This window comes from Cyprinodon variegatus, unplaced genomic scaffold (assembly GCF_000732505.1).
Source record: "Cyprinodon variegatus isolate N-32 unplaced genomic scaffold, C_variegatus-1.0 Scaffold94, whole genome shotgun sequence".
NCBI lineage: Eukaryota > Metazoa > Chordata > Actinopteri > Cyprinodontiformes > Cyprinodontidae > Cyprinodon > Cyprinodon variegatus.
In genome coordinates this window covers 1,229,284-1,241,898 of record NW_015150547.1, presented here as the reverse complement: position 1 = coordinate 1,241,898, position 12,615 = coordinate 1,229,284, and the positions used below count along the sequence as shown (strand labels likewise).

Sequence of the window (12,615 nt, the reverse complement as noted above, 5' to 3'; positions counted from 1 at the left end):
CTAATTTACTAGGCTAGGTTAGTATAAAAATTGAAGCAGATCCTCATTTTAAAACAGATTTTTGTTTCTACATTTAAAAAAAAAAACATTTTACTGCAGGTGAAAGAAGAATAAAACCAGACAACTCTGTGTCTCTGTTTGCCTGCAGTGCCATCACCTGTTGCCGGGCAGACTTCAGACTTTGTCAACAAGATCTTGGAGAACACAGGACGCGGTGACCCCACCGGAGGACTGGTCGGCCTGCGAGTCCCCACCTCTAAAATGTAGACAATCCCTCCGTCCACCGAGCAGAGTGGACGACATATTACCACCGTGCTGTCCGTTGTAACTATTCTCCCCTCTCTGCATGCCCCTACAGCTCAGAGTAAACTCTCATCGCCAATCACTCAAACACACATACCACCTCCCCCGTGCGTAGGTACGTGTGCTTGTTTTTGTCGTGCAGCTGTATGCCAAGAACCCTGGCTTTTTCCGTCTCTGCACGCTGCGTGCTTCGTCAGTGCATCACTGTCTCCCCGACCATGGTGACCAGCTGTTGGGAGAAGCACATCCACAAGCAAGTGATGGTTAGATGTATCTGTATAACAGCACCTTCCTTAAATCCACTGGTGGTTGCTAGATTGGCATGACGTAGGGACTCAGGCTGCCGCTCATATGAGCATAACCACTGGAAGACTTTGTTTGAGGTGGTAATAAAGACAGAGGGAATGTTGTTACATGCCAGAAACAATCACTGATTGAAGAAGCATAAGTTGTCATTTATATAAGGAGCTTTATCCCCCCAAAAAAGTTCCAGGATGTTAAATTGACCCCTTCACTGAAGCACTTTTACAAAGATGGCTCTGATGGCTGAGAAAGCTGCAGGGCTGGAGGAAAAAAAAAAAAAAAAAAGCTGAGTGGCAGGAAATATTTGTACTGAAGGCCCAAATAAATTCCCGCCATCATCCCCTGTTTGCCAATCAGCTCAGCTGCTTGTAAAAAAAAACAGGTATAACGTTAACGCAAGATGTAAAAAAAAGAGACACAGTAGATGATCTGAGTGAACGCACATCCTGCTAGTTTGGTGGGGGAGAGGCTTCAACGTGTTACCATTACCAATAGGAAGTGGTTATCAACGTGAGACGGAAGTGCATGTAGCATGGTGCTTTTTATGGGGCTTTCTGCTGGTTTTAACTGGACTGGAAAAAACAACGAAGAGGATGGCGACAAAGATGACATGAACAGCGACCCATCTCCTCCAGAGAACTGTATATAGAAGTGTCTCCCAGGCATCGGCTCTTCCCCCCTTTTTTTGTACAGTAGAGTTGACCAGGCAGCGTGGTGGTGACAGTTTGATGTGTTCATACTAGTGTTTGATCAGAGTTCTATTCATTGTGCCTTGTATATGTATGTGTGCGTCTCTGTAGGTCTGAACGAGTGTTTGTGTGTGCGTGTGTTTGTGAGTTAGAGACGGACCAGAACTCCCCCAGGGTCCGGCTTTAGGAGAGATGGTCGTTAGGGAGGTAGAGGACAGACACAAGGTGTTTAAAGATATTATGAATGTACATAGACAAACGGAAGCTCTTGTTGCGCAATGCCACAGAGTCTGTGTATATAGGAGGGCTCTGCAATAGATTCCTGTCTCTTTTGGTACTCTTGTCTTTCGGGGATATGAGTCTGGGGGGGTGGGGGGGTTAATAGATTTTTTTTTTCTTTAGGGTTACAACAAATATTTGCACACTATATATTTTGATTGTTTTTTGTACCAAAGACACATGCAACGAAAAAATGGCGACCAGCCAGTTAAAGTAAGGTTTTGCACAGCTTATCTGACGCCGTATTGAATGTAAGAAACGTGGGAGGGTCAGGGAACTTCATAGAACTGTGAAATTAGTTTGGGTCCAATTCTGTACAGAAAAGGAACATTCATTTAGTGTCCCTTGCAACGTGGGCTTTTTTTTTCCTGTAGATTTCCTCTGTTGCTTAGGAAAGCACTTCATTCCTAAACTGATTCCTCCCTGCACATGCTAAATGTGTTAATGGCGCTAGCTAGGAAACAAACAAACAAACAAAAAAAAAAACCCAAGCGCTCACTAGTAGATAAGCTAAATTTGTTCTTTTTTTTTTTTTTGCTTGTCAATATATTTCCTGAAATAACCAAAATATTCTTGTCACTCGTTTGATTTCTGTATGTAGATGAGGTCTAGTTCATGAGCAGAATATTATTTGAGTTGTGTTTCAAAGTACTGTATATAGAAGCATCAATGCTATATATCTTTGAGTTGTGAAAATCAACTTTTCATGACAATGATTTATTTCTAAGCATGTCACATTTCTACTGTCTGTCCTTGCCTTTAAAAAGCTAGTGAAAAAAACAACACAAAACAGTATATTTTTGTATTTACGCTGCTTGTTAGTTTCGCCTTTTTTTGGTTTTGAGATATTCATGGATCAGTGAAAGTGGCAAGGAGAGAAAGAAGAGTCAGACTGATCTGGTAATTGTTGCAGAAATCCACTCAGTTTCTTTGCTGAAAGCGAGAAAGACGGAAAACCAGGACTGGATCATTTCAGACGCGATATCGAAAACCGTCAGTGTCATTAGACAGGCTGTAGTTATGGAGGATAACTCCATGGAGGCTTAAAAATCTGTCCTAACCAGGGACTTTAAAAGCTGCTTCACACTGACCTGGAATCAGCAGCATCAATAAGAAATTTGCTTGCTAATTTTCCATTTCCGTGAAACGTTACCAAGGTAGCTACAAACTGACTTCCTATTGCAGAGACTCCCTTTTCATACCCCAGAAAAAAAAAGGTGAGGCAGAAAATACCTAAAAATATAAAATGGTGAAGTCCAACTGTAGCTACCTGGGTCAACCAAACATGCCGCTGTACAAAAATAAGCTTCCCAAGATGTTTAGCTACTCTCAAACACCTCAGTCATCCTTAACATGTCTCTTTTACGTCACTGAATATCATCGCCACTCTTAGCTGTGATGCATTCCCTGAAAGGGAACAAAAAATTGAGTTTTCCACTGGGCTATCACTGATCTGTGTCGTTCATTCTCAAAATCGCTTATCCAGTTTCCTGTTTATTTCAACGTATTTTTCTGGATTAACAATAAAGTAAATGAAGTCAGCATTTATAGGTATTACCCTTTGAGGTGCATGGTTGACCTTTACCCGTTTCCTTCTCGTTGCCCTCAGGTCCTTACAAATACACATTACATTGCTCACACCATACTGGTAGAAACTCTATACCTTGTATCAGATGTTGTGTCCATCTGTTGCACCCAAACCTCAACAAATTAAGAATCAATTTTTTAATTTTATCAGGATGCAAAATGAACTCGAGTTTTGATTCCAGGGCAGTTTGAGGTTTTGTATTTCTCATTTACAGAGCAGTTTCTAATGACTGTGAGTGTCTCTCGTTTTGTGCCGTGTGATTAAGTAATGGCTAATGCTCTAAATATAATTTCCTTTTTTCCATCTAAAAGGGAGAAATGGTGCTTTTTTCTGAAACTAGAATGACAAGTTTCCAAGATTTACATTTTGACTTCTTTGACTAGTTGTAGCCCAATAATTTGCTCTACCCTTTCCGTCCGTAGTTATTTTCCTAGTAGGTATATATTTTGTAAATAAGCTATGAGTTAACATGTACCTTCTAAATGTTATATGTATAGATTACCTTATATGTTTGAAAAGACAACAGCACTTTGTCAAAAAAAAGAAAAAAAAAATACCAAAAAGAAAATCTTTTTTTTTTTTCTTCCATTTGCTGCTAAAAACGGCCTGGTGTGAATGCTGCAGGTGTACTTGCTGACTACTTGCTTGAATAAGTCTATTACCTGACATGGCTAGGTCTACAAACTAGTGAGTAATATAAGCGTTTGGCCCGGCAAAGGTTAGATCTACGAACTTTTCTTGAACCATGTAATGATATGAGGAGTTCTGAGGGACGTATCGTTGCTTGGCTTCTAGAAAATGCAGTATCTGGACAGGATCGGTCTATTTCTTGGTCAGGGTGTGATGGTATGTTTGTGGTCTTAAGCGAAAAAAAAAAAAAGACAAAAAAAAAAAGAGGGTTTTGATTCCAGGGCCCCTACGTTTGATTCTGATGCTGACCCCCTTGGCGTCATGATTCATTTGCCTTCAGTAGAGGTTTCCTATGGAAAAACTGATTCTGCTTTGGCTTCCTCTTCAGGGCGATGTACAGTGTAGACACATTTCTTCAGAGAGCTATATTGTTATCATTTGTAAACTGATTTCTACTTGTGACTTAAAAGAGGAGGGGGTTTAGCCTGGGGCGGCCGGGAAGAGCCTGCCGAAAGTTGTTTTTCCAGGCCGCCTCAGGGGAAGTTACTATATCACTGCACTGTATGGCAAGCCAATTACAAGTGGAAACTTAATCTGGACACTTATTGCCTTCTGTAATAACTTCACACACAAAAACAAAAATAACAACATGGCAGACATGTTTGTAGCTAAAGGGACATACCTGGGGTTTCTAACATTCTTCTGCCAGTCTGGTAAACAACAACAAACACAAAACCATTCAGCCTGATTCGCTCCAAAACAACCTGGAGTGGAGTAGCAGACGTGATGATCTGCATCTGAAAAATGACTTCAGCAGTCCGAACCTCTCGACACTCGTGTCTTTTCCGACCGCATTTGAAGCCTTTATTTCACCTAATATTTGATACCAGGTCTGTCGTGGGGGTCAACAGTGGTTAAAGGGCCGCTGGTTGACGGCCGGCTGACGTTAGAGGCGCTCGTGTTTTGCCGTCAGACACGAGGCTCTGCTTTTTAAGAAAGAGTACTCACATGATTTTTACTTTTAACATGATAGGCGCAAGCTGTGCAACTTTACATTGAAACCAAGAGACTCTGTGGCATTTTAAAAGTCAAGGAAATGAGTGAGAATCCACGCCAGTAAAACAAGTCCTTATTCCTTTAATTTCTAAATAAATAAATACTATACAGTCAACTATTAAGCTAATAGAGTGTGTAAACTTGTGCTACTCTTGTTCAATAAAAGCTATGTGGATACCATAAAGTTCTTCTTCAGCAAATCAGGGTAATATTGTTCTTCTTTCTGACATATGTGATGACTTATAAAATCGAAAGAAAAATATATTTATGTATTCCAGTTATTGTCGCCATTCTTTACTCTGTACAAAACAATATAGTGTGTGTGTGTTCTGAATTATCAATGTCAATCACTATGGTGCAATGCTCTGTACACAAAGTTAAGACAAAGGCCAACAGACTTTGACGCAAAAATTCAAACAAACAAACAAAAAAAAAAACAGAATTTGCAACATGTTCCCTTCATGAAGGATTTGACTCTGATGTCCAGCTGAGATCCAACTGGGGGGGGAGGTTTGTCAAATGGTGCTGATAGTGTTCGGTCATCCAAGAAGTCCTGCCCTTCTTCCCCGCTACCATTTATATTAGTTTAAAGTTTCTGTAAATGGTGTGATTTTGCTAAGAAGATGTTTGGGTTCTTGCTCTGAACAGCAAGTGTTTGGGATTTCTGTTAGCAACCTGTATAATATCTGTTGTAAAGCATAGCATGACTTGTAAAAGCCAGTTTCTTGGGCATGGTAATATTAGCCAGACTTATAACATAAGATACATTTTAAATTTATTTTATTTGAATAATATACACAGTAAGGTTATATATGTTTATGTATATCAAAGAAGTTCCCATCTATATTTTACAATAATACACTCCATTATCAGCTATGTAAGAATTATCAAGGCAAGTCTAAAAAAAATGCTCTGAAGAAAGGGTTATATCAATATGATAGTTATAAGATTAGTAATGACTTTGGTTATTTTGGTAAATATATTAGCATGTTTGACTTCATTTGTTTTTTGCAATGATAAAGATTCCTCTTGTAAACTTTTTTAAGGGATAACCAAAGTCTTAACACCAACAAACAGAGATGTAACAATATACAATGTTTAGTGCAAACAAAACAGAAAAAAACTCAAAGATGGATTCATTCAACTTTGTTTTAAAAGAGGTAAATGTACTTTTATAGGCACCATTTACATCACAAACATAGCTTATATATCTATGTTGGCTACCTATGCTACAGTAGCTAGCCAACATAGCTTATATCTGTGTTGGCTACCTATGCTACAGTAGGTAGCCAACATAGCTTATATCTGTGTTGGCTACCTATGCTACAGTAGGTAGCCAACATGGATGGCAAACAACTTTTGAAGAAAGACAACATTTGAAACACCGTTTTACAGCTTGTTATAGCTTTTAATCTTTTTTTCTTTCCTCTATTTATGTATTTTTTTTAAATTAATAATTGGCATTAAATGAGCAGTGATTGTTTGCTTTCTGGAAACTTCTCTGTATGGAATACATCTATGAATTTTTAATTCCAATTTTAATCTTTTACAAAAAATGGCCTTATTAAGTCCTCTGTTGGCTCTTATTATCATGACCCAAAAGTCTGGCTTCCAGTTTTGTTTGTATCATTTCAAATCCGTCCTGTTTTGTTTCAACCCATAGTTTATTCTTTGTAAAATCCCCTCATATTTAGAGCTAATGCCATTTATGGCCCCTTTATTCCTCCCAAAATGAGAAGCAGCTAGGCTAGTTGGTCTGGAGGGCGATTTCCTGCATAACGCTTAGAGAATTGGTGAATTTAATTCCTTTGCGGATTGAGGAATCGATTCGCACTTTAGTAATGGATTTCTTTGTCACAAAGTTTTTGCATGGCTTTTTGGGGCTCTCTGTACTCTCAGTCATGATTTTGTACTTGCTGCTATTGAATGAGCACAAATAGGCTTGAGGATGTTAACAGATTTGCAGTATATTTGCCCTACATACCCTTAATTGTTTTTTTTTTTTTCTTTTCTCATATATATATTTTCCTGTGATATTCAAAAGACCAAAAGCATTACTTACCTTGCACTTGGTTTTCGCATTTACATAGGAACAACAATATTTTGAATTACGATGCCTGCTGAACCAGGTGCCTTAGTCAAATATACAAAAAAAAACACAAAAAATGCACCTTCTGTCAGTCTGGAGGGGATTTCCCCACAGAAACAACGGACTGGGTTTTCCAAAACGTAAACTTGAAATACAAATATAAAACGAAAACCTTGCTCTAGCTAATATCCACACACTTTACAGACGAATCAACTGTCAGCAGCAGATAAAAGCTGGTTCTCATTCCTGGACTTTGCCGTTTTTTCCCTTTAGTATTACAGTGGAACAGCATACATGGCTAACGCAATGTTGTTTTGGGAAACCCGGTTCTATTTTTTTAAAAACTCTCTCTCTGCCCACTATGCCACATTATAGTATGTTCTGTATTGGCTGCTGCTATCACCGCTGGTGTGTTTGTGTAGAGAAGAGCAAACTTCCACTGTGTCGGTGACGGGGCGAGACTCGGGGCCTGCTTTTTACCTGATCAATATCAATGCATTCTTCTTCTGAAGTTTTGACATGGGGCAGTATATGCTGCCTGTTGAGACCTTTATGTGACAATGAAAAAAGCAAAAAAAAAAAAAAAAAACACTTTCCATTTTTTAACTTTACTATAATGAAGTGCCAGACCCCTCCGTGAGGTCAGCGTTGCCACTGAGTCGCAGGTCGCGGATGGAGCGACGAACTGAGCATGGGGGTAAACTGTGGTGCTATAATCTGTCCCTGGCTGGGTGCTACAGTAACATGGCTGTGTTGAATTTTAGCCATATTATTCCTTTTGTTGATGACTCCGTCGAGTCTGATGTTTCTGCTGTACGCCGACATAGCGAGGTGTAACTCCGCTGCTGCTGCTTTGCTGATGAATGTAGACTCGTCTTCCTCAGCAGGATCACACAGACAGATGAAAGAGTGTATGGAGATTTTATTTCTTCTCGTATATTTTTGTTCAGAAGCTAAAAGGGAGACTCTGGTCATCATGACAGAGAAAGCTCTTGAATGTTATATTTTTATGTGGCCACTATTGCTTATATGTTTCAACCTTTCTGTCGTTGTTATAGTTGGATATTTTTGCTATCTGTCAAATGTTTATATTATTTTAAGTTATGATTTCCCTCTCCCAGTGTTCATATTATGGTATATTTATCTGTGAAGGCCTGCAATTTAAAATGCAACAAGACAAATATGATTCAAAGGATTTTCACTGAGGACAGCAAGTCAAACACATCCTGAGATTCACAGATAAAATTCTAAATAAAACCCCTGACTTCCCATCATTTCTCACTTCCAGAGGGGGGAGAAAACTCTCCCAGAACAGTTTAACATAAAGTCATCTAATCTTGATCCGTTCCAGTTTTGTGGATCCCAACACACATGATAATTTCTGATAATGATTGTAGATTTTAATCCAAACAGAAGAGGAAGGGACCCTAATATTTTATTTATGCTCCAAGACACTTTTTTTAATCGTATTTATACCAAATTACAAACATCTGGAAGTATATTAGTGGATGATGTCTGTTTTATGCCAAAAAACAGCTGTAATCTGCTTTCTAACACTTAATAGAATATTTACAGATTCTTATCTTTTGAATTAAAGTTACAATTCTATAAGCAGTTTGGATTTGTTAAAAGAATTTCCCTGAAGCAGTAATCCCAAGGGATAAATATAGTTGATTATAAGTCTTATATGGTGTAGTAGATCAGTGGCTTATAAATGATCTCGCATCACCAGGCAAAATTACAAAATAACATCTCAAAAAATTATATTGAATGAAGAGTTTCATCGAAGTGCCACCCTCTAAAAGCTTTAACGGGGCGCAAGAGTTAAGAAGTTTTAAAGTAAAGAGTATCGGATTTTAAAGCTTTGTGGCTAACATGGGCTAATTCCCTTCGATCAAATTTATTCTAGAGAAAAAAAAAGAATTACTGAATTGGGGATCAGATGTGGCGTATCATTACTTTGCTTTACAAATATGCAAATCTCCAGGCGTTATAAGTTCCTCTAACGGGGTTTCATCGAGACTTGTAAGATTTTTTTTACCTGTGAAACTCTTGGATTGTTGTCATTAAAGGTTTGAGCTGATCCTAAGCTTTACACCTTGTCTGCCGAAGTTGCTCCACAGCCGAAGAGCTCGCGTTAGAAGATGGCTCACCTGCCATCAAGAACCTCAGTGGACATCATAATATTGGTTTCCTCTTGTTTTTTCTCTTAAAATACAATTTGTAGTTTTTTTTCCCCTTTCTTTTAAAGAAGGGCTTGGTTTGCAGTCTCTTTTCTCAGAGCCCCGAAGATTATTAAGGGCTGGTGGGCAGAGACCCCTGACCTTCCCCTGCAGTGAATAACAGGGAAAGGGATTCATCTCCTCTTCTGCAGACTGATTTTAACTACAGTAAACGACAACAAACCGCCCTTGAAAATAAGAACAAAACAATCTATTTTTACACTCTTTAAATCTACAAACCCAACACTGCGATCTATATTATATCTCCTTCCAGACTTGCCAAAACACACAGCAATGGTCCGTTAGCGAAAAGAAAAATGCTTATCTTGAAGCATCTGTTCTGTTCATTATCTTCTGTTTCTAATAATAAGAGAAGACCAGTACTTCGAGATTTTTTTTAAAATAAAATAGGAAATCCATACAAGCCCAAACATTTAGAGAGGATGTGGTAGGTATCGGTCATCCTGAGCTCCACATGCCATTGTTATGATGCTTCTGGTCTTGTATGGTAACTTATTCAACTAGATCAACAGCATGGGATCTTTCTGTAGTTAGTCCTGTGTGTGTTCCTCTCCCCAGTTTCAGTAGGAAGGCTGTACCTCATTGCTAAGTGCTCTGTAATAGATCTCTTGGTGATTCTAACTTCGTAAAGAAGCAAAACCTGCAGAAGGTTTAACCTGCTGAAACTAACTTGATGCTCTCTTTAGCAATGACGTCTATATTTGTAGATCACATATATGCCTGTTTAAATACAATATCTTGACATGTGTTATATTTATGTTATATATTAAATGTTGTGCTGGGTTTATACTTTTTGGTTTAACCCACTTGTTTCTTTAACTTTTTTTTTTTTTGTTTTCCTTTGGAGGCACAACCGGTGGCTTTATGCACAGGCATGGAAATGTAAGGTGTTTATTTTTTATTTTTTCTCAGTTCGTACTGTAAAGGCCCAATCTGTTTCAGTTTCTGACCGGTTTTTGTTTCTGGCTGCTTGGCATCCTGCAGACACCTGCCCCGAATCTCTGTTGTGTTTTCTTGTGCCTCTTTATATATATTTTTTTCTAACTTTGTGTTCAATCATTCTTTTTCTCGTGTATCAGCCGGGTGTTGGTACTGCAGCTCTGCTTGTAACCACGTTAGTCTGATTATGTTTATTGATTTTAATATCAAAACAATAAAAAAAACATTAGCACCCCACTCTGACTCCTGTTTTATTCTCTGTGACTCTGTTCTTACCCATCTTATATAAACTCTGTAGTTTTCAATGTTTTACAAGTATGTGAAACAGGTCTTTTTAATATATATACTGCATTGAAAATGTGTTGAAATTGAGCCCAGGAGATTCATAAGTGGCACCATCATGTGGGGAAACTCTTCATGTTTAGCCCTTTAGAGCTACGACTCTGGATCAGATAGGTGGTTCATTCCCAAGCCTCTGCAGAGCTGCTGACCTGATGATGATGATGGAGGAATTGGAAATTTGCAGCAGAGTAGAGACCCCTGGGGTGACACAAGATGGTTTTCACAAAGATAATAAAGAAATTACTGTGAAAAAAGTAGATGCACTTCAAAAATGATCTAGAAATAAGACAATATTTCTTAAATTAAGTGTATTTACTCTTAATAGATAGTAGATAAATAAGATGATTTGCCAATTTAATGAGTATTTTTACTCATAAAATAAGATAATTAGATAATGTGCACTTGAAATAAGACAATACATTTGTTTTTTTTCTTATTTTAAATGTAAATTGTCTTGTTCCATTGGCAAAGTGTCTCACTTACCTCCTCAATTTAAAAACAAATGCACTTATTTTAAGAAAAATTACTTATTTAGATTTAAAAAAAATGTTTCCAGTGATCAAATATTAATTTTATTATTTTAAATTAATATTTCTACAGTGACATCCTAAAAAGCATGAATGAATAATCAAAAATACACAAAATATAATTAACTTCACTTTATAGGTATAAATAGAATAAATGCAATGATGCATTTTTAGAGGGTTGCCAGTTTGTTGCATTGTAAATTTTAGGGGTAACAGTTTGAAGTGTCGGCGAACTCTGCTCTAGAGGAGCTACACAGTCTAGCTTATGTTCAAAATCAGCCAGTAGTTTTGTCCTACTTTAATAAATGTGGCTTTTATAGAACAGCAGCAGCAAAGCGATTATTGTGAGAAAATTGTACATGAACCCATTAGCAGTTTGCTACGCAACTCATAGGGATACAGCAAACCTGGGATAATTGCTGTGATCAGCTTGACCAAATGGATCAACGTAGATACAAAATGTGTTCTGCAAAGTTTTACAACAACCTTTTAGCTGGACCAGAAAGACTTTGAAGATGAATGGAGCAAAGTTTCGCCTTCCAGCAGCGTTACTACCCTGAACATGCAGCCAGAAACAAGGGAATATTCTCCAAAGAATGAATTCATGGAAGCTAAATACCAATCAATATTCACCACACTATTCAGATTAGTAAAAAAAAAAAAATAAATCACTCTGTCCCACATCAAACTGTAGCTTGAGCCGTGAACAAAGTTTTAACCGACTGGAAGCCGAATTAATCCCTTTACATGAGAAATTTATTTATTCTTATAAATATACAAGATTATAGAAAGCAGTTATTTTCAGCAGAAACATCCATTCATCCATCTTCTTCCACTTATCCGGGGTCGGGTCGTGGGGGTAGCAGCTTCAGTAGAGAGGCCCAGACGTCCCTCTCCCCAGGCGCTCCCAGGCCAGCTGAGAAACGTAGTGCCTCCAGCGTGTCCTGGGTCTTCCCCTGGGCCTCCACCTGGTGGGACGTGCCCGGAACACCTCACCAGGGAGACATCCCGGAGGCATCCTAATCAGATGCCCGAGCCACCTCCACTGGCTCCTCTCGATGTGGAGGAGCAGTGGCTCTACTCTGAGTCCTCTCCAGATGACTGAGCTCCTCACCCTATCTCTAAGGGAGAGCCCAGACATACTACGGAGAAAACTAATTTCAGCCGCTTGTATCCGGGATCTCATTCTTTCGGTCATGACCCAAAGCTCATGACCATAGATGAGGGTAGGAACGTAGATCGACCGGTAAATCGAGAGAGAGCTGAGCTAAAAAAGCAAAGATCTCAGCAAGAACAGAACTGTTAAAATAAGCTGGACTACTTAGTGGATATAAGTGTAGATATGAAAGATTTTCTTGAAACTCTGACATGTTAGACATTTTTCAAAGCAAATTTATCTTTTTTTTTAAATATTTATATTTAATATTAATTTTCATTTAATATTTATTTATATTTCAGGTGTTTATAATGTTTAATTGGGGATGATTTATTTCTACCTAATTGATTTGGTGTATTTTGCTTCATACAATCTGATTTCTGACTGTTTTTTAAGATAATAGACTTTGGATGTAGACTGCACAGCCTTTAAATCTTTTCTAAGCTTTACACACAAATTTAACTAAGTGAA

The 12,615-nt window shown here is 38.2% G+C and overlaps 1 protein-coding gene across 3 annotated transcripts in view; it reads left to right on the top strand.

The window, feature by feature from the left end:
- The window catches only part of crebrf (CREB3 regulatory factor), a 27,335-nt gene extending 26,317 nt beyond the window's left edge, over positions 1–1,018 (top strand). For all 3 annotated transcript variants that reach the window (XM_015373925.1, XM_015373924.1, XM_015373926.1), the window contains one exon: positions 149–1,018. In XM_015373925.1, coding sequence (XP_015229411.1) covers positions 149–267 — 119 coding nt within the window. In that variant the 3' untranslated portion in view covers positions 268–1,018. The remainder of the gene's footprint in view (positions 1–148) is intronic.
- The last annotated feature ends 11,597 nt before the right edge of the window (positions 1,019–12,615 follow it).